Here is a 22,420-nt window from a genome sequence, read left to right as displayed (position 1 = left end):
CTTAGTATTAAAAATATTAAAGCTAATATACTTAGTTACTAACTCTAAAACGTTCTTTTAGACTCTAAAGATCTGCGTTATACTATTACCTTAATTATTCTAGAGCTAAAGACACTTTTACTAGGTATATAGCTAGTAATTACTACTACTCTTTATACGCTAGCTTTTACTATATAATCTAATTCTTTTTTAAATCTAGAATAGTAGTATATTCTTTATATAGTTTTTACTAATAAGAATACTATTTTTAATAACTTAGATACTCTACTATCTAAAGGCGCTTATAATTCTAATCTTTCTACTTATAAAGATAACCTCTACTCTACTAAAGACCTTTTAGATACTACTTATAAGAATAACTCTATAGCCTAGTAAGCTTTTACTACTATTAATAGTTATAATACTAAACTTTCTAAATAGTTTTATAAAAATAGCTACTATTTTAGTATAGCTAATCTTACTTCTATTAGTACTAGACGTAGCTATTAAATTTTTATTAATTAAACTAGGCTTTATATCTCTAGAAACGCTAGACTTTAGAAATAGATTTTTAACCTATACTATAATTATAAGATTACTAGTTATAAAAGTCTTTAGTTTACACTTTATCTAATATATAATTGCTACTACTAGTTTAAAATAAGCTAGTCTATTATATAGTATTATAACGCTTATACTACTTATAAATGTATAAAGAGCTTATAGAATAGAAAGTATAGCTACTTATAGCTACTTTCTATTCTCTATACCTAATAGTTAGATCTAACTATTAATTTTATTTAGAACCTACTTTTATTCTACCTTAATAGTAGAAAGTATTAAAATATTTTAGTTATTATTAATTACTTAACTAAATAAAAGCTCTTCTACTCTACTTATAAATAAACTACTTATAAGATCTTACGCTACTTTATAGATATATTTAAAAATTATAAACTACCTCTTACTATTATATCTAATTATAGTACTAACTTTATAGCTCTATTTTAGAAGTATATCTACTAGAGGTTAAGAATTAAACGCGTTCTATTTACTACTTACTACTCTAAGATAGATAGGTAAACTAAGCACGCTAATTAGTTTCTTAAGACTTACTTATAGTAATATATTAACTATACGTAAGATAACTAAGCTGTTTAGCTTTATATTACTAAGTTCTAGATAAATAATATAGTTAATTTAAGTATTAGTATAACTTTATTTTTTATAAACTTAAGCTACTACCTCTATAGTAGCGTCTACCTAGTTAAAGATATTAAAGCTAATCTCTCTCTACTTACCTAGAACTAATAATTATAAGCTAAGAAAATAATAAACTACTATAGTAACTTAGTAGCCTATTTAAAGAAATAACTTCTATAGTTATAGTAAGAATAAAGTACTTAAGCTAATTCTACTTACTATATAGTTCTACTATACTCTATTAGTAATAAAGTCTATATAAGTATAACTAACTAGTAAACTAAGTAGTATTCTAAAAAACTTATATATTAATAGGCTAGCCTCTACGTAGTTATCTATGTTATCTATAAAAGGTATATATATAAATTAAAGCTTTCTAATAAAATACTTTAAAATAGTATATTTTTAGTCTTTTACTTTTAACTACTACGTTTATTAGCTACTAAAGCTTTTCTTAATTAAGCTTATACTTAACTAGTTAGTGTAGAAGTAGTAGATAGCACTAGTAAGTATTATAAAGAGTAGCTTATAGATTTATTTAAGAATATAGCCTTACTAGAAGTAAATAAAATCTAAGAAGAGTAGGCTTATTTTATTAAGTAGACTAATTTCTTTAAAGCCTTCTAGCACGTAGCTAGTAACTATCTTAGTTACTATAATACTAAACTTTTCTACTAGAAATTCTCTAATAAGCCTAAACTTTCTAGCCTTAATATACCTTTAGACTAGACTCTTCTACTTAAAGATATTAGTAATTAGAAGCCTAATTACGCTAGTAGTAATAAGATTTTAGCATAAAAGCTTCTAAAAAAGTCTATATATATAAAAGGTAGAAGCTACTTTTACGCCTACTACCTAAACTCTACGCTATTAATATATACTATATCTAATTATTAAATAGCGCTATAGTTAACTATTAATTACTTAGTATCTCTACTCTACTATCTTAAGTTTCTTAGAATATAGCCTTAATTAAAATACTATTTCTTATAGAGTATAGAAACGTTATTTAGCTTAAATTTTATATTCTAGAGTTAAAGTAGTAGAAAATACTTTAGAGGTACGCTTTTTTATATAAGAAACTATATAGATATATATACACTTATACAAACTATAAGCTATATCTAAGAATTTTTAATATAGTTAAAATTTTAACTTTTTTCTTTATTTTTTCTTTTCTTTTCTTTTACTATTAGTAAATCTAGCTAGAGAACTAGCTATAGCCTTTTTAAAGAAAGAGGTATATATAAGAATATAGCTTCTATAAACCTTATAAGTTTACTTAGAGCTATTTTCTTACTTTAACTTTAAATATTTCTATCTTTAAAGCTACTAGACTTTACTAAAGCTACTAGACTCTACTAAAGCTACTAAACTTTACTAAAGCTACTAGACTTTTTAAAAGAAATATTTACTACTATAAGCTAGTACTATCTAGTACTAGCTTCTACTAGCTTTCTTTCTCTCTTTCTATATAAATCTAGCTAGACTCTTTTTCTCTTAGATTCTATGTCTACTATTCTTAACTCTAAATATAAGCTATCTTCTAACTAGCCTACTTCTCTACGCGTAAAGTCTACCTTATACTAGTATTCTTAATTCTAGAGTAGGTCTAACTAGACTATAAGTAGTTAATTTGCCTATATATAGAGTAGTAAATATATTAGATAAGTTATTCTAGTCTTAGATTTTATCTAGTATTATAGTACTATATTAAATAGTAGAAAGTTTAGCTATATTACTTTTATTAGTCTTAATATAACTAATAGCGCTAAATAAGATAGAATATATAGAAAGGTAAAACTCTTTATATAGCTAATTTATATTAAGAGTTAACTTAAAGAAACGCTATAAGCTATTATAGATAAGGCTTCTATAACTAACTTTATTAGCTTTACTAATAATAAGATCTTTCTTATAGAGAATAAGCCTAATATATAGATACTATAATTAGCTCTTATCTATACTAAGCTACTTATATATCTTAACTACTACTATATAACTCTAATACCTAGTAATTCTTCTCTCTACTTAACGCGCTATATTATTTAATATATTATTTTATATAACTTTATATCTATTTAACCTCTAGCACTTACTTACTTACTTTATAAAGAGTTAGAACTAAAGATATATAGCTAATATATAATTACTAGAAACCTTAACACTATAGCTAAAATAGTATAGTCTTTTCTATATACTTTATTTATTAACGTATTTAGTTTATACTAGAATATATATTATCTAATATCTAGAATCTACGCGTAATTTACTTTTATAAATAAGCTTAACTACAAATATTAAATTAATATATTTTCTATCTTATTAGCCTCTTTTACTATAAAGTAGAAAGACGTAGTTAATTTAATAATGTATCTAAGAGAACTAGAAACTAGTATTAAGGTAAAACTTAATAATAAGTTAATAGTTATAATATACGCTTTTTATATTACTTACGTTAGTAATATACTATAATAGTAAGTAAATATAGACTATAAGAACTAAAAGGTAGAGTACTACTACTAGTTATATCTTATCTTCTCTAAGACTAACTAAGATATTAATATTAACTATAATATTATTATATATAGTTATTACTACTATAAGACATAGCGCGTTTATAATAAAGTAGAGAAGATATTATAAAAAAACTATAATAATACCTTCTAATTACTTAGTTTTAATAATAAGCTCTTTCTATTATCTTATATTTATAAAGCACTATATATACTTATTATATTCTCTAGTAATATAGTCTATAGTAAATTTAAAGAGATAGCTTACTAGGTTCTTAATATTCTCTTTATAGACTTATTAAAACCTATTTTCTATAAAATATTTACTACGTAGTTTACTACTATAACTCTACCTCTAATATAGGCTTATATCTAGAATATCTATTAGTATATTAGCTTTTTTTTAATATAAGAGTTTAGTAGAGCTAGTATAATTACTCTAGTTATACTATAGTAATAGCTTAAGAATATTTATCTCTACTCTAAGGTTCTAGCTACTATTAAGTAGGTTCTTAAGTATACTAAGAATACTTCTTCTTACACTAGTATTAATTTTATTATCTACTACTATATAACTATTATATAAATAAATATAGTTATTATAGAGCTATATATAAGAAAGAAAAACTAAGTAGAACTACTATCTTTAGTTATTAAAAGCTAGTAAAAAATGTAGAACCTTATTAATATTACGTTTTTTACTTCTAGTAAGGCTATTTACTCTATATCTAGCATAACTTCTACTACTAGACTAACTATTATACCTCTTAGTTCTTTAAATTTAACTTACTATAGCTTATATAAGTAAACTCTAACTTAGAGAGCTTAATACGTAAATAAATATAATAACTCTAACGTAGTAACTAGTAATAAAGATATTAATTTAAATAACGCTTTATTTAGAGATAAGAAAGAGATATACGCTACTATAGTAGATAATACTTTCTAGAGAAAGAAAAGTGTAAAGTCTAGCTAAAAGAAAAAGTAACTTAATACTTTTAAGAAAAAGAAGTTTATACTAAATATTTATATAATTCTATATATTATATCTATAGTTAAAGAGTTTAGCTTAGTAAGAAATGTAATAATATAGAGTAGAGAAAATAAGTATAAGTAAGTGTTTTCTTAGTTACTATCTTATTTCTTTTATCTATTCTTAGTAGCTATTAGCTATATTATTTACGCTATAGTTATAACTATAACTTTTATAAGAATAATAGCTAATATTTTATAATAGAACTTTTAAAGATAAAATTACTAAAATAAATTATTATAATGCTATAGTTACGCTTCTTAAATAGAAGTAGCGTAGATAGACTATCTATCTAGTATTAAGTAGTATATATAATATAAGCTACTCTAAACTAGCTAGTTATTTAAGTAATATTAACGCGTATTATCTATTACTTCTCTACTATCTAACTACCTTTAGCACTTAGCTTAATTACGCGTAAGAAAATAGTAATATAGATAGTTAATATATATAAAAAGATAAAGCTTATAATACTTCTACTATTTAGTTATAAATTATGCTAAAGTCTCTTTATATACTAGCTAACTTTATTCTCTTAGTCTATACTTTCTATAAGCTACTACTAAAATATCTATTTATCTAACTATTATAAGACACCTATTAAATTAACTATAATAAACTAAATATATACACTTTTAATTATAGTTTACTTTACTAGACTTAGCGCTTAAAGTTTAATAACTTATAAGTTAGAGTTACTATAGTATAGATATAAACTAACGTTACTTTAAAAAGCGCTTTTATATAGTTACTACTATAATATCTAGATTTATCTAAATTTAAAGAGATATAATTAGTTAAGTTACTAGAATATTTATATATCTTAGAAAAGGCGTACACTAGATATTTATAGTTCTTAACGTTATAGAGAGTAACTTTACGTAATAAAGTATTATTAATAACTTCTAGAGTCTAAGCGTTAATAGTAATAAGATTTTATTTACTCTAATCTTTACTCTTTCTAGAAACTATCTAATTATTAGTCTTCTAAGTATTAATACTCTTCTAATCTAAGTAATGCCTATAATTAAGCTAGACAGCTTTTAGTTAATTAATTAAGATATCTACTATATATAGTATTTCTTAAATATTACCTAAGTATAGATACTACTTAATAGTTTAGTATATAAGAGCTTAAGTCTTAATATAATATATATCTTTCTTTCTTAACTTTATTCTCTTCTTCTAGAACCTTTTACACTAAGCTAATTACTTTTACAGCGCCTACTAATATAAGCTATATTATCTATTATAATATCTTACTCTTCTATATATAAGCTATAGATCTAGATAGTAAGACTTTCTTTAGTTAAGAATAAAGGCTTAATAATAAGTACTTATTCTCTACTCTAGATAATAGCTTTAAGAAACTACTATTAGTAATAGTTACGCCTTAGGCGCTAAAGTAGTTTTAATATAACTAGTATAGTATATCTTTATAATAAGAATATAAAGTTATAGCCTTTAATTTTTAAAAATCTACTATAGATAATAGAGGTTTAGTAGTAATACTAGAGACTAACTAGACTATTACTAAGGCTAATATTATAAAATAGCTTTTAGTTTATAGTAGTAAATACGTAACACCTTATAATATATTATATTATTACTTATTAAACTATAGCGTAATTAGCGTAATATCTCTAAGATTATAATAGTATTATTATAATATTTAGAGCTTTATAGGTGTAAACTTTATAATATATAGCTAAAGAAAGAGCTGCGCTACTAGCGCTATAGTAGAAGATATAAGAATATAAGCTAATAATTATTATATTTCTAGAATTATACGTAAAAGTAATAATTAATAATTAAAGTATATTAGTTAACTTCTAGGTATATTATCTTAACTTAGAGTAAGAGAAGTAGGCGTAGTAGTTAGAACGCGCGCTCTACTTATAGCTACGTAATCTTTTATATATATAACGTAATATAGAGTATTATACTTTATATAGATAAGACTAAAATCTTATTTCTCTAGTATATTTATATTCTTATAATACTAGAAGATATATCTAAATATATTAGATCTCTAGTATATAATTTAGTGCTATTACACTATTCTATCTATTACTACTTTTTTCTTTATACTAATTCTATTATCTATTTTATTTTACGCTCTATGCCTTATAGCTAAGAAAGGTATACTCTAATAAAGATATTTTAGATACTTAGATTTATTCTATTCTCTTCTTATAGATATATCTACTATCTTTTAATATAGTAACGCTAATACCTAATTATTAATCTAATATACACTTTATAGCTAGTAAAGCTAAGATATTAATTAATCTAGCTCTTCTAATTTGCTACTTCTAGAGTAGAAGACTTAGCGTAGCTACTACTAAATTCTAATTATTACGCTAAGTAGTAAAATATTCTATATCTAGTAAGAAAATATAGGCGCGTAGTAAGCTAACGTATAATAAAATCTAGATCTTTATCTAGTAAAATAGCTATTAACACGCTAAACTAAGGCCTAAATTACCTAAGATAGGCGCTTTTACTACTACTTATAAGCGTATTAACTAGTATAATAAGTATTAAAATAACTAAGTTTAACTTAATACCTATTATTAGTTATATTTTCTATAACTTAAATTAACTAAAATATATACTTTTACTATTACTATTAAGCTAAAACTTATAAAAATAAAGCTTAAAATAGCTAAGTCTAACTTAGCAGCGTCTATTTAAATAGCTAGAATATTAAAAATATAGAAATAGCTAAGTCTCTAGAAGCTAGAATATATAAGTAGATATTTTAATATCTAAGTAAAAGGCTAACTAAGCTACTCTTTTCTAAGTCTAGCTAAATCTTCTTTAGCTTAGAATATCTTCTCTTTTTTAGCCTTCTTAAACCTACTTATTACTAACTCTTATACTTTTTTTATAAATTCTCTTAATATACTTTATTATCTACTAGTATTCTTACTAATATAGACTTATAATTTTATAGTAAATTCTAACCTTTTTTAACTTTTTCTAAGCTAGTCTAGACTTTACTAGCTAACCTTAAGTACTTTATATTTTTTTATCTCTAGCTAGAGTCTAACTCTTACTTTAAGTAAGATTATTAATAATAATATTCTTTTTTTATAAGTATCTTTCTACTATAATATTATTAATATATATAACTTCTAACTATAATATCTTATACCTAAGACTTTAACCTTATATTATATATTTCTAACCTAGTTTATATATCTAGTAATAGCTTCTATACTAAAGATAACTTATATATAAATAAGTTAATAAAAGATAGAATAATAGCGTAATAAGTGTAGCTTAGACTTATATAAAGAGTAATAATAATATAGTAGAGTATTAGATAATAGTATAATAGGTATAGCTTAAATTTATATAGAAAGTAATAAGAATATTAATAAAGTAAATAGTAATTTAGCGTAGTAATTATAGCTTAGATTAATTAAGTAGATATTAATCTAACTAAAGAATATTAGTATAATTTATTAATTAGATATTATACTAATAAAAAAGAGAAGAATAATTATACTTAATAAGTAAGATTAAAGTATTAATAGATTTATATATCTTAGACCTTTACTTTCTTAGCTAGTAGACTAATAGGCTTTATAGCTACGCTAGTAGTAGACTACGCTTATTAAGATTAAAGTAGTTTACTAGATATATTAATTAAGAATAGAGCTAGAGAAGAGAGACTCTTCTTAGAAGTAATCTTAGCGTTATTACTATCTTTATTAGTTTTAGCCTTATACTTATAAAAAGTAGCTACCTTCTTAGTAGTAGTAGACTATAGAAGGTTAGTAAAGTTTATTAAGTTATTACTATTACTTACTTATATATAGTAGAATATTATACTACTTTTTATTACGCTAGCTAAGTACTACTTCTTATTAGTAGTAGCTCTAGCTAAAGTAATTATAACTTATATAAGTATATAATAATTAGATAATTAAGCTTATATAAGCTGCGCCTTTTACTTATAGAGTATTATAGTCTTCTTAGAAGTAATCTTAGTATTATTACTATTTTTATTAGTTTTAGCCTTTTACTTATAAAGTATTATAGTTTTATAAAAGGTTAGAAAGGTTTACTAAATTATTACTATTACTTACTTACGTATAGTAGATAGAATATTATACTACTTCTTATTAGTAGTAGCCTTAGCTACTAAAGTAACTATAATATATTAGATAGATAATAATTAAGCGCTATAGTTACTATAATATAAGAATATTATTTCTAAGTATCTACTACTCTATAGTTATAACTTATATCTAGTAGTTAATAATAAACTATTAGTGTATACTTAGCTAGGCTACTAAGGCTAAATATTATTAGTATATACACGTAGTATTATTAAAAGTAAGAACTTATAAGTTTTAATAGTTTTATTCTCTAGATTCTCTTTAACTTTAGAAGTAAGTAACTTCTTCTTCTTTAGATAGCTATAATCTTTCTAGATATCTAATAATTAAGCGTATTATTATTATTATTATTATTATTAGTAGTAGAAGTAGATATAGAAGTAAAAGAAATAAAGGTAAGTAAATAGTAAGTAGAGATTTACAGCGCTTTAGAGTCTATACTTATATTATTAGCTATTATCTAGGCGTAATAAAAGTAAAAGTAAGTATAGTTTATAAATACTATAGTAATATATATAAAGTTACCTAATAATTAAATAGTAAGTAATATTTCTAGCTAATAGAGTATAACTATAGTATAGACATTTTAATAGCTATAAGAATAGTAAGAAAAAAAATAGAAAAGTGTTATAATAATAGTAATAGTAATAGTAAGCTATACTAATAAGTAATCTAGAAGCTCTACTATAGTAGATATTTACTATAGTAACTATACACGTTTTAGTAAAGTATAGTATTATTATAATTAGCTACTATAGTAGCTATTAGTAACTATTTAGATATAAGTAAGATAAGTAAAAATAAAATAGTAAAATAATAAATATAGCTAACTAAACTAGAGCTTTAATAGTTCTATACTAGATTTATATACGTTAATATTAGTACTATAAAATACTACTCTAACCTCTTTTTATCTAGAAAGCTTATCTTAAATTAACTAATCTACTATATAATACTAATATATTCTAAGTATACTAGCTTAATTATACTAAGAATACGTTTAAATAAACTAGTTTTATATTTACTATAGTATACTAAGCTTTCTATCTCTAGTTAGTATAATAATATCTTCTAGCTTTAATAATAGAGATAAAGTAAAGCGCGCACTTAATATTAATACTAAGTTACTATTCTTATATAGTTTACTACTTATAATTCTTTACTATAACTTTTACTTATATATATATAATAAGCTTTATAGAGACTAAAGATATAACTATAATCTTACTATAGAATTAGTAATTCTAATAATACGTTTAGTACTAAGTATACTATAATATTACTTTACGTGTAATAGAAGAGTAAATATAAGCTTACGCGTCTTTAAGTAGAGATTATTTAGACTTAGAATTATATAGTATAACGTAGTAGTACTAGTATATTATTATATAATATTATAAAAGTAACGTAATATAGAAGGTTAAGTAGTATTATAATAAGAATACGCTAGTTTATAGTAGTAGGTATAGTCTAGAGCTAAAGTAGCGTAAGCAAAGCCTTTTATAACTTTTAGAATATAAAAGAAGTAGCGTAATAAAAGTATTACTATTCTTATTATAGTTATAAAAGTAGAAAAGAGCTAGTAGGTATACGTGCTTATAAATAAGCTAGATCTCTAAGTAGAATAAGTCTAGAAGTAGCTATCTAAAATACGCACGTAATATAATAAATTAAATTAAACTTTAAAATCTATTAGCTCTTATTATAATAATAAAATAGTATTATAATCTTAATTACTATTAGCGCACTTTATAGATAATAGCTATATATTATAAAATAATATATACTATACACCTATTAATTTATAAGACCTATCTATTATATTTTTATATTAGTAGTTAATATTATATAGTAAGTTAGGCGTTAGACACGTTTTATTATTTAATATATGCCTAATAGCTATTTAACATTAATATTTACCTAATATACTATTATACCTTAATATTTAATAGCACTTTAACACATATACTAAATAATATATATCTTTAACATTATAGTAATAGATAAGCTTTATAATTCTTAAAATGTATTATGCTTTATAATTTAATATTAAATAATATTGCTATTCTGTCTGCCTTACAGATCGCTATCGCGCAACCTAGGTTTGGCGGTATAGTACGTTGGGGTGATGATATGACGGTCGAGGGGTGCAGCGAAGATAGGATGATGCAAACTCAAGGCAGGAGGATATGATTCTCAAACAAAGATTGCAGGACCTCGGAGCCTACTCCAGGCAACCTTAGAACGGCCATGTGGGTTCACACGTGACAACATCACGACGCGCCTGGCGCCAAGCCGTTGAACCTCGATCCGTAGCGTCATCGCAAGCTCGCAGCTCGCGACACCACGGCGAAGCCATCTCCACATCACGACATCCACTCCCTCCAGACGCCCTCTACTAGCCTCGAAGCTCGAACGTCACCTGATCGTCGCATCGCCCCCGGCAAATCCCCGAACGCCATCTCACCAGCGCGTCAACTCCCAAACCACGACCTACAATGGCGAATGGGTCAGTTCCGCGATCCGCTTAACAAAGCTCTCCAGCATACCAGCCACTAACATAACCCCAGCTGGGCACCAATCATCGGCCTCATCGTCACCGTCATCTTCTGCGGCGCCGCCTGGTTCCTAGCTCCCAAAGGCGAGAACCAAACGTACGTTTCCACCATCTCTTCGTCCAGCACCAAGTCACCACCCAAATCACCACCCGCACCCCCAAAACCATGTCTGCGCGACGAGAATGAGAATGCGCGAGAGAAGCTTCTAGCTGTGTGCAAGAAGCGCGGCGCAGGCGATGGAAGACGAGTCCGTTTCAGCAATGAACATGAGAATGAGACGAGCGAGGATGTCAACATCAACGACAGCGAGCAATCTCTCCCAGTCCCAGTCTACAAATAAACCGAGCGCTTTGAGTTGAGATGCAAGGAGCACGAAAGACACCTTGGGCTAACTCAATCGGACAGGGTCTGGCGATCTACACTCGTTCTCTCTGCCGCGGCCATGTATATCATGTGGGCGATTACTTTCCTCGCACAACTCCATCCTCTTATCTCGCCTGTACGAAACGATTTGCGACCGGAATACAATGGAGGGCGTTAGCGAAGCTCGACTGGGGATGCTAGACGCGAGGGGAATATGCATGTGCACGTTAGGGTAATGATGGCTTGGGGTGGCCTGGATGATGCGACAGACAGAAAGTGCTAGGGCGTATACCGAGAGGGATGCCGCATGCTCTAGCAACTGCGTCTGTCTGGCAACCTCTATCTGAAGCCATCAGTGGAGGACGACGAGAGCAGTGCATTACCGAATAGTTGAGCGCATGTGTATAGTTGGTCATTTTGGCGTAATATGGAGTCTGTCGACTTGTACAAATATCAAATGGGGTATCATTGCTTGCAACCAGAAACGCTCACTCATGCCCAACTTTCCCAAATCCCAACATGCCTTCACGAAACACTCACGAACCCACCTACCCACTCCCAAACACCCCCCAAAACAGTCCACTCCCCCCAATACCCCTCCCACCCCGTCCCCAACCCCGCCGCCCTCAAAATCCCCCATCCAACCGCCGTCCTCAGCCCCGCCCCTATCCCCACCAACACACCCGCCCTCACATACCCACAATCCATGAGTATCTCCAGCGCCGCAACATTATTCACAATAACCGCCCAACTCACCGCCGTAGCCGAGCTGGGTAAATCGTAGTCCCATATAATAAGCAGTATAGGAAACAGTTTCGTGCAACTGCTCACCAGCAATGCAGTCGATAGTGGTGTAGGGGTGTCGAAACTGGGTATACATCTCCGCCACAAGCGACGGAGTGTCGAGCTGGGGAGGCGCGTGGCGTCGAAGGCGCAGAGGAGGCGGATGGGGAGGTGGAAGGCTAGTGTGCAGAGGGTGACGAGGCAGAGGAAGAATAGGTATTGGAGGCCCAGTGGGTGGGCTTGGAGGACTACGGCGTTTGTGATGCCGTCGTGGGGTGCGACGAGGGGGCTTGTTGATGTTGTGTTTAGGGCGGGTGAAGAGGGGGAGTAGGGTGTTGGGTGGTAGGGCGATGTAGGTGGGAGGGGCAGTTTTTCGATGCGCGCCCAGGTTAGGTAGACGTCGAAGAGGAGGAGGAGGATGCCTAGGCGGAGGATTGATCGCTAGGGTCATGTTAGTCACTGTTGTCTTTTCCAAATATCTTTCCTCGCTCCCATAGCATTCCAGGCAACGTCGATTGCCAATACGTACATCAAACCCCAGCCGTCCCTCATGTTTCCCTAACCGATTAAACAGCAAATGCCGGTACACCTCCGCTTTGATCAACACGAGGTCGATGAACAGCACGACGAAATCGTGTTCGACGTATTTGTCCGCGAATTTCTTGCATACGGGGCATTGAGTTAGCCGCACGCCTTTGCCGAGGGCGCGGTCGTCGGCTTTGGAGTAGGTTGTGTAGAGTGTGCGCACGGGGGTGCGGCATGAGATGCAGATAGGCATTGTGTGGAGGATGTTAGACGGGTGGTTGAAACTGGCGAGGGGATTACATGGCGTGGCGATTCGGATAGGACTGTTGGCTTGTCGCAGTGGGACGTGTGGGGTCTGGGTATGGAGTGCGCGTGGGAGTGTTGGAGAAGATGCGCAAAGTGACGATGATTGGGAACGCGCATCGATGCGGCGTTAACGTGAACGCTAAAGTCCGGCAAATCACCAATTCCCAGCTTGTCACCTTCCAAAGCCTCATGAATTCTTTTACACTATCTTTCCATTATAATACTTCATTCAAGAATACACTAGCCTTGATTATGCTCCGTCTTCGTCTTATGTCCTACAAGATGGGTTCAAATGCTTTTTACGCCAGTCACCCCTCCCAATACTCATGCAACCTATTCAACGCCTCGCGCTGCAAGAATGCTAACGAAGAGAAACAACCCAAAATACACAATCATCGCTTTCTGTATATCTTCACAACGCTTCATCCGTGGCTCCCTCTGCTCCTCCTAAAGTTACGTCTTCTCAGCGCGCAGCTTCCTCAAGAACGGCACTTAGATCCCGAGCACGTTGGATCCATGCCTGGTCGTCCATGTCGCGCCCCAAAACGTCGCTGCTCAAGATAATGCGCATCACCTCTGCAAGACCAATGGCGTTCTCAGGACCGCCAAATAGTGCGCCAGTTCGTCTGCTTACTGCACCCCATTGTTCTACAAGATAGATGATCCACTTGACGAGAAGCTTCCGGTTTCGGCCAGCGAAAGGCTGTTCTTGCGCATACCACAGCGCTTCCAGTGTGGCAACCAGGCTTTCGAACGGCGCGTTAAGTTTGAGGAAAACGTCGATCGGCCATGTAAGATTGCTGTTGAGTGCGAGGTTCTGTGCATTCGGCGCATTGGCATCGTGTACGTAGAACTCGAGGTCGTACTGGAGGAGGAGTTGTAGGACGATATTGACGGGGAAAACGTTATCGTTAAGGTTGGTTCGGTGACCAAGGTCCTCGACCTTCAACGCGACAATCTCCCAGGGCGCGCCCTGTCGGTCGGCGAGCGCGTTCCGATGTGTTTGGTCGATGAGGTTAGTCCATGTCGACCGAATGTCAGGTACACTGCGGTAGTCGGCGGCGTGGTATATCAGTAGGCAGATATCGTAGTATGCCGCTTGGTCGGCGTAGTCGTGGTAGAGCTGGAGCATCGTTAGTAAAGGCATCCCCAATGAACTTTCATCCAAACTTACTTCGTCAAGCGGGTGGATCTGGCCGTTGAGGTGGGCGATGACATCCTCTCTCCGTTTACCGGAAAGACGCTCGTCGCCTTTGATCCTCTGTAGCACATCGTCTTGAATGTTGGCAATGTCTAGGTGGTCGGTGATGTTTCGCAGAAGCTCCTGTCTTGACTGCCTGTTGCGGACTCCATTCTCTGCGAAACCGTTCATCCGCGTCGAAGCATTCGCCTTTGCGCGCGACAAGTACTCAATCCTCTTTTCCAGTGTCAAGGGCAGGGTGCTCTTAGCAAGTTGGTATTGTGTCTCAGCAGCGCTGAGGTAGTCGTTGTAGTGGGCGTAGTAGCGCCACAACAGGTCCGCATGCGCGAGGTTCGTCTCCGAGCTTTGGCGCAGGTAGTCGACAACGAAAGGAGAGTTGATTTCAAGCAACCGCTCAGCCCAGCCGTTTTGCATGTACCAGTCGTACAGGTAATTTTGGAAGACCTCGTCGTCTGAGTTGTTGATTTGTTCATACGCTTCATGCTTGCGACGCGTGACCGGGGAGATGACACCGTCGGGCACAGGGCCCTGGGTATTGTAGGCGTGGTCTACAGCTTCGATGACCTGGCAGATCAATGTGTAGCAAGAGGCACGCTTGTCAAAGTATTCTCGACGCGCGTCATTCGGATCGACGTTCTGTTCGCTCTTGTCTCGTACCCAAGACAGAGCTTTGTTACCCCGGTCCCACTCTTGCGCCACCTTCAAAGCAAGTCTAATAGCACCTAAGTAACATATTAGTAGTGTCGAAGAACGGAGTGTTAGATAAACTTACCCGCATAGAACTCGAGCTGAATGTACTGATTGACTGTAGCAGCCAGGTTTTCGTAACTCAGACTCTTCGCCACTTGCTCAAACAATCTCAGACTGTCATTGAGCAGGATGCGCCCGCGTTCGGCATTCGCACCAGAATCGGCGGCCTTCTTCAGACTCTCCTGTGCCTTGAAGATGACGACGTCGTCTGAGCTACAGAAGCTGCCACACTTTCTCCGCAGGGCTTCAGCAACAGATTCGACGTTAGAACCCTTGGCGATGTTACGGTTCACTATGGCCTTGACCAACTCCCTTGCAAGCTCTTTGCCCTCTTTGACAGAGAAAATGCCTTGGAAGGTGAGCTGACGCACTCTCCCCTGTAACTGAGGATCCGGCAGAAGAACCAAAATGTCTTCTACGCGCTCCTCAAATAGTACCAGAACGAAAGATATGCCTTCAACGATGTTGTTGATCATCTGCAACAAGCTAGTAAGCGCTCTGTTCTCGCCCTGAAGCTCAACCTCTTCTTGTCGCGACGATGCGCGTCCAAGCGCTTCTGGACCGGCCAGACCTTCAATGAAGGATCTGTTTGATTCAAGGAACTCCTGAAGTTGAGCCAACGAGCGTTGCACTTCCTGCAACTTGGTGATCGGATGTGTCGATGTGAGAACTGGCCCGGTGGGAGTGACAGCCTCCGTAATGATTGGCGTGTTCCAGATTGAACGGATGATGCGTGACACGTACATGGCGATACCATCGTGTCTTGGTGAAGCGCGGACATTCTCCACACTTAAGCCTTCGACGGTTGCGCTCTCTGTCAAATGTGCTTTGCCGCCAAATTCGATGAACACCCTACGAGCGAAGTCAATGACCTCGGGATCAGTGACCTTCGCGATCCGCGAATCGGGTCCCACGTCCGAGCCTTGACCGCACGCAACCGCCAGAGCGGTAGCAGAAGTCTCAGCCAGGCCGTATTGCTTCGCCAGCTTGCGGATGTCGCCTTCAGCACCCTCGTGACCTCCATTCTTCACAATCGAGGCGAAGATATCGACAAGCCTCCTTCGTCGAACTGTTTCGATACCGGCGGATGTGATGATGGCGTATTCACTAAGGGGTTTGTCGAACTGGGTCGAAAGCTCGTTGCCAAATCCAAGCGGTTCATTCCTCGCTGAAAAGGGCTCTGACACCAAGCCGATATCCTGCACTCTGCCCATGAGTTCTGTGAACACACCGGTTTCAGTGTATCGCGGGGGTTCTGAGCTTTCGCGCTGGCCCAGCAATCCGGAGTGTGGTGCCGAGACGAACATGTGGTGGTTCTGATCGTTTGGCGCTAGGAGGACGAAAGAGAAGAACGCGCCGGGCGCGTAACGGGTTGCGACAGTTGTCTCTCTGAGGTATCTCGACTCGAATCCAACCGCAGTACCACCCTGGTATGGCTGTACCTGAGTCGAATTGCTCTGCTGCGAGGGTTGACCGTCGTTAGGCGGGAAGCGGATGTGTCGTAGCTGCATGCTGTTAGGAGCGCTTGTGCTGTTCGAGTTCCACTGCCCTCCAGACGTTGTGCTCAAATACAGCCTACAGCCAGAGGATGTGATGGCCATCAGAGACAAGTTGTCCGCTTCGGTGCTAGATATGGGGGTTAGGCCAATAATCTGCATCTTGTCCAGTACACCAGTGGGCCGCACAATGTGTCCGCACATTGTCTCGATTTGTGTTCGTGTCCGGGTGAGGGAGCTCTCCAAGACGTTGGGCGCGCGCATGTAGTAGACCTTGATGGTGCCGTTGGTAGAAAGCGTGTATAGGACGTTCCGGGTATCGTCAATCACCATCTGCTGAATGCCAGCCTGTCGCGTGGGTCCGTAGAATGGTAGCGTGGGTAAGCCAATGGAGGTCGTTACGTGGTTCGTCTTGCTGCACTTGCTGGAAAACCACTTGTCCTCCTGCTGGTAGTTCAGCTCGTATACGTCCTCGGTCTGGCCGTCACCAAAGAAGATGCGCCCCGTTGTTGACGAGCCGGCGATCGCGGTCACGTTGATCTTCCTGACCGAGGTTGATAGTCCCGTCCGATACATTGTGATGCCATGAACGCCTTCGGGTCCCCGCTGGCATTCGACCGCTATCAGGAAGATGTCGGATACGGTTGCGACTACAAGGAGGTATTCGATGGTGCCAACAAAGACACCGGGACGCGGCTTGACGAGCTTGACGCATGTGATGTTGCTGGGTTGCTCTTCGAAACCGACGAGTTCGGGGTTCGGATGTGTGTAGTCCCAGAGGTAGACCTGGTTGTCGACGACGACCCAGGCGTGGTTGATTTCGGCGAACAGGCCCATGCTCGTCGACATCTGCGTGTGGTCCACCTGCTCAAAGACGGCTTCTGGGAGTTTGTAGGACCGCAGTTTCTGGAAGGGCGCCCAGGCTGGGCTGTTGGGGATCTCATACTCGCCAGAGATACCCTCTACACGACCTTGTTAGCATCTCACCCAGCTTCTGCCGCTATACCTGACTACTCACGTCCAATGTACGCCTCTAGCGCGGGAAACCTGTTATCCCGATCCAGCATGCTGTTTATGGTCCGCGATGCGCGATCGATGGGGCTCTCGGCGGGCGGTGCAGGCAGCGCTTGCTGTTGCTGCGGCTGTGGTTGCGACATGGAGCCAGTTCGTGTGAAGCCCGGCCGGTTGGGCGCGGGCGTGTTGACGAAGGCGCCGGGGGTGGGGCGTTGCGGCGTCGCGGGCGCCATCTGGAAGGCCATGATGGATTGCGTGTAGAGTCGAAGGGATGCGCTGGTCGTGGCCCGGGTGAGAGCGAGCTTCAGATGGAGGCTGGGGGAACGCGCCGGTGAGATGGCGTGCACATGAGCTGCGCGCGGATGCGTCGATGGAATAAAATTAGGAAAGGCGCGCCGAGAGAAAGATCAAAAAGGTGCTCTGGCGCAATTGCGACGCTGAGGCTCAGGTACAAGCTGCAAAAGTGACGGCGGTCCACAACAAAAGAGATGCTTGGCGCGCAGGGATGCTAGCTGTTCGCGTCTGAGCGCGTTGGTAGTCCAAACTTTTGTGCTTTCAACCCTCCATGTTTGGCTGACCACGATTCGTTGCTCAACATATTCGCAAGCCAGCTCATTACATACACCGTCTGTGGTCGCTCCTTCTAGTTGCAATCGCACCTGCCTCATACGACTTCTACACTACAACGCAACAACACTCATCGCCCACCATGTCATTATTCCGCACAGCAATGCTGCAGAGGCAGCTTTTCACTCCCGCCCGCTCTCTATGCGTTCGCTACTCGTCTACTTCCACGTCGGAAAATTTCGTACTTCCTCGCCTGCAATCCGACCTCAAGACGGCCATGCGCGCGAAGAACAAGCCTGCACTAAACACAATCCGTGCACTGCAAGCCGAGATCATCAACGCATCAAAGACTGCCAAGCCAATCGAAACCGATGGAGCCCTCTACTCCCTCGTTCAAAAGCAGATCAAAGCCTCTTCGGCCTCAATTGAAGAGTTCCGAAATGCCAAGAGGGAGGACCTGGTCGAGAAAGAGCAGGCGCACTTGGATGTGCTGAAGGGCTATGCGCAGGAGATCCCGCTAGTGGAGAACAGTGAGGTGGACGCGTTAGTCAAGAGCGTGATCGAAGGACTAGAGGAGGGCAAGAGGAGTTTTGGCAGCGTTATGGGTAAAGTCATGGGTGGTCTCAAGGGAAGGCCGTTTGATCTGGAGTATGTCACCAAAAAGATTCAAGAAGCTGTTGGAGCCAAATAAGCCATTATGCGCTGTGCGGGATTGGACGGGTTGTAAAACAACTGTACATATATCATGTAGACTACGGACTCCTCTCCAAACGAGGTAACGAAAGAGACGGCCAGATTACGACACCGAAGAATATCCGTCATCGTCGATTATTGCTTTTCCGTGGGGTTAGCAGATCCATCATCACGGTACACACGTTCTTTGCGGGGTATCGCTACCATCGGTCTGTAAGCCCCCAGAACGTGGCAGCGGTGACAACCCAACATCGAAAAGTTTCGCCGAAAGCGTTGGAAACGTCTGTTCCCTTTGAAGCCCAAGCCGCAGCGTTGCAATGCTGTGAGCAACCGTGGCTGAGGCTGCGCTAGGCGGTGAACTGCGCCGCGGTCCGCTTCCAAGCTCGTGCCCTGACGTCACCGCTTGTCAAGACTTCGTTCTGCGGACATGCATCCCATCCAATACGGCCGACGACCAGGAACTCAAGGTAAGGATAGCCTGGCGTTCTCAAAGGCCCTTTGGGCAACAAGACCAAGTATTTCCTGTCCCGATCATGGCGAAGAAGATGTCGAGATCTCACATGACAGCGGAAAATGCCCAACTTCAGCCCGAGTCCACATTGATTCACATGAAACTGAACCATGGGGAACTCCGCGACAAATGAGAAACCATGTAACACCAGGGGTGCGTCCCTCCAGTCATGGCGCCGGTTAGCGCCCAGTCCAGATGCAGCCCTGGCATGATGCGCGAGCGCCGATGACGAAGCCCGTCGCGAATCCTGCATCTAAAGTTGGTCGCACCCACCCACCACCAATTCTCCGGCAGGCTTTGAATCCAAGACACTTATATTCTCGTGTGTCCGCTTGTTGCGCCGCCGTCAGTCTGTCGCATTCCCGTTGCCGTGCTTCCTAGCGCACACCTTATTCTCTTGTGACATCTTCCGACACATAACCGGCAGCCCCGCATCATACCTACTCCTACATCACCACCCATCGACGAGCCGCACCTGACTACCCAACATGTCGGCGTACCGCTCTTCAACGGGCAATCTGGATCGCTTTGACGAGCCGCCTCGTGGCGGTCCCCAGCGATGGGATCGCGACAGGTTTGAGAGCATGCGAAGGGGGCCTCCTCCTCCGCCACCACCGGGCGGAAGTGTGGCTGGCGGTAGCAGCCGTGGTGGTCGCGACGATTACGATCACTACCGCTTCCAAGAGCACGATCGTTTCCCCGGAGGCCATCGTGACATTGATTTCCATGAAGACCGCGCACGCCGAGGCCCCGCTGTCATGGAGAGAGAACGCTACCACGAAGAAGATCGTTTCGACCGCCCTCATCGCCGCGCGCCCTCTGAGATGTTCCACGAGCCGACTCCCTCCGAGATTGCCAACCAAGCACTTGCCCCCTACCGCCGCAGGTCCGTCATCGACAAGGACATTAACATCGATATCGACATCAATGAGCGCCGGCCAGCCCCTCGCCCGCCCAGGCCGTCACGGCCGCAGTTCATGCGCCGTCAATCATCTCTCGACACTTTTGACCGCAAACCCCTGCCGCGCTATGGCGACGTAGAGAGGTACGAGAGATACGAAGACCACGAGTGGCGTCCACCAGCCAACGTTCCCATTCCACTTCCCATTCGCGAGCGTCGACGATCACCACCTCGTCGTTTCCACGAGGAAGATGACTTTGAAGAGATACGATACGACGACCGTGGCGGAAGGGGCCGGGAACGAGAAGACTACCGCGAGGTTGAAGTTCACCGCGAGAAGAGCCGAGTCCGAAGAAGCAAGAGCGTAGCAGCCAAGTCAACACGCAGCTCTTCTATCTCCAGCTTTGAAGAAATCCAGCCTTCCCGAGCCACCTGGGGCAAGAAGGGCAAGACGAGACTTCCCAAGCGCCTGGTCAAGAAGCAAGCCGTTATCGACCTGGGCTATCCATATGAGGAAGAGGTATGCCATCCGCACGCATTATTGGAATGTCACTAATTCTAGCAGGACGACTTTATCGTTGTTACCCGAGCACTCGAGAAAGAGCACATCGACGAGGTCATTAAGATCAGCGAGAACTACAAAGAGGGTACGTATCCGCCAATATTCTTACAACCCTTCCTAACCGTGAGCAGAGAAAATCACATACGTCTACGAGGAGAAGGTGGAGGACGCCCCACCGCCACCACCCTCCATTGCACCACCCGCATCAGTCATCGCACCTCCCCCACCACCCCCTCAAGAATTCCAACCTCCGCCGCCCTCCGTAGTCCACGCACCTCCTCCACCCCCACAATCAGTTTACCAACAACCCCCACCCCAAGTAATCTACGCCCCATCCCACCACGCGCCAACCGTCTACGCCCCCTCAGAGCGCGCCCCCTCCCCCTCCATCCACGAACACGAGCGCTACGTCGAAATCGACCGCTCAGCCGCCATCCACGGCCCCGCCACAGCCTTCCTCCCCGAAGGCCGACAACTCGTGCGCCGCGACGACCGGCGCTCCGAGCGCGAAATCCGCGACGAAATCCGTTTCCTCGAGGAAGAGCGCCGCATGCTCAAGTACGAGCGCGAGGGCGACCGCGAGTATGAATTCGTTGAGCGCACGCCCCGCAAGGAGGTTATGCGCGTTGACAGAGACCGGAAGGGTAGGTTAGCCCTTGTTCGCTCGGCCCATTAGCACACTTCTTTGAACGGCTCGTTGATTCTTCTGGTAGTTCTGGTTCGAAAGGATAAACCGAATCCTAAGATTGTGGCGTTGGCTATGGGGGCGCTTTCTTAAGCTTGGGGTGATTCAAGATTTTGGTGTGGAAAGTGGTCAGAGCATCTGGATGCTTCTGTCTCGAAGTTGGATGTGGATGGAGATGGGGCTGTTGGTGCAGCATTTTCTTCTTCGTGTCTTTTTGATAAGTTACGGCCGGTTATTTGGATTCTTCTTTATCTTCTTCTTTTCTCACGCTCTATTGCACATGAGTACTATTTTGGCTTGAAAGGCGCGCATATACAGGCAAATGTCATCATGCTATGAGTTATGTATGATAACGAATGATTATGATCACAACTTTTCGTCCCAATCGGTGTACATTGAGTGAAGTTTAGAAAGGTTTGTCTAAGCTAGTATAGAGAGGCATTGGCAGCTCTTCGAAGCCTCATAGATATGAAGAACAAGGTACATCATATTGTTCTTAGGTTATGTCGGGTTGATGGTATGTTCAGTCTATCCCACGCTTTTTGGAAGCTAAACCGCAAGCCTCCACGTCCCAGAACTTTTTACCCAACATTTCCTGCACACAAATACCAGCTAATGCCATGACCGAAGCGTTCCTCTGG

General features: G+C 38.9%; 4 protein-coding genes across 4 annotated transcripts; 3 read left to right on the top strand and 1 right to left on the bottom strand.

Moving 5' to 3' along the window:
- Nucleotides 1-11,362: 11,362 nt before the first annotated feature.
- J4E78_008838 (uncharacterized protein) lies at nt 11,363-11,762 on the top strand (the record flags this gene model as incomplete). Its single annotated transcript, XM_049369438.1, has 2 exons — nt 11,363-11,373; nt 11,435-11,762. 2 exons carry the CDS (start codon nt 11,363-11,365, stop codon nt 11,760-11,762), a joined length of 339 nt encoding a protein of 112 aa, XP_049218762.1.
- A 2,100-nt stretch (nt 11,763-13,862) lies between these two features.
- J4E78_008837 (uncharacterized protein) lies at nt 13,863-18,105 on the bottom strand (the record flags this gene model as incomplete). The annotated part of the gene is made up of 4 exons (XM_049369437.1): nt 13,863-14,522; nt 14,574-15,322; nt 15,373-17,808; nt 17,865-18,105. The coding sequence occupies 4 exons, from the start codon at nt 18,103-18,105 to the stop codon at nt 13,863-13,865; spliced, it is 4,086 nt and encodes a 1,361-aa protein (XP_049218761.1).
- A 464-nt stretch (nt 18,106-18,569) lies between these two features.
- AIM41 (Altered inheritance of mitochondria protein 41 mitochondrial) lies at nt 18,570-19,118 on the top strand (the record flags this gene model as incomplete). Its single annotated transcript, XM_049369436.1, has 1 exon — nt 18,570-19,118. One exon carries the CDS (start codon nt 18,570-18,572, stop codon nt 19,116-19,118), a length of 549 nt encoding a protein of 182 aa, XP_049218760.1.
- A 1,001-nt stretch (nt 19,119-20,119) lies between these two features.
- Nucleotides 20,120-21,770, top strand: J4E78_008835 (uncharacterized protein; the record flags this gene model as incomplete). The annotated part of the gene is made up of 3 exons (XM_049369435.1): nt 20,120-21,052; nt 21,098-21,179; nt 21,226-21,770. The coding sequence occupies 3 exons, from the start codon at nt 20,120-20,122 to the stop codon at nt 21,768-21,770; spliced, it is 1,560 nt and encodes a 519-aa protein (XP_049218759.1).
- Between the last annotated feature and the right edge of the window lie 650 nt (nt 21,771-22,420).

The sequence above is a fragment of the Alternaria triticimaculans genome, assembly GCF_023758025.1.
Source record: "Alternaria triticimaculans strain BMP 0046 chromosome Unknown scaffold_17, whole genome shotgun sequence".
Taxonomy (NCBI): domain Eukaryota; kingdom Fungi; phylum Ascomycota; class Dothideomycetes; order Pleosporales; family Pleosporaceae; genus Alternaria; species Alternaria triticimaculans.
The sequence above is the reverse complement of the archived record's forward strand: the minus strand, read 5'-3'. Positions and strand labels throughout refer to the sequence as shown.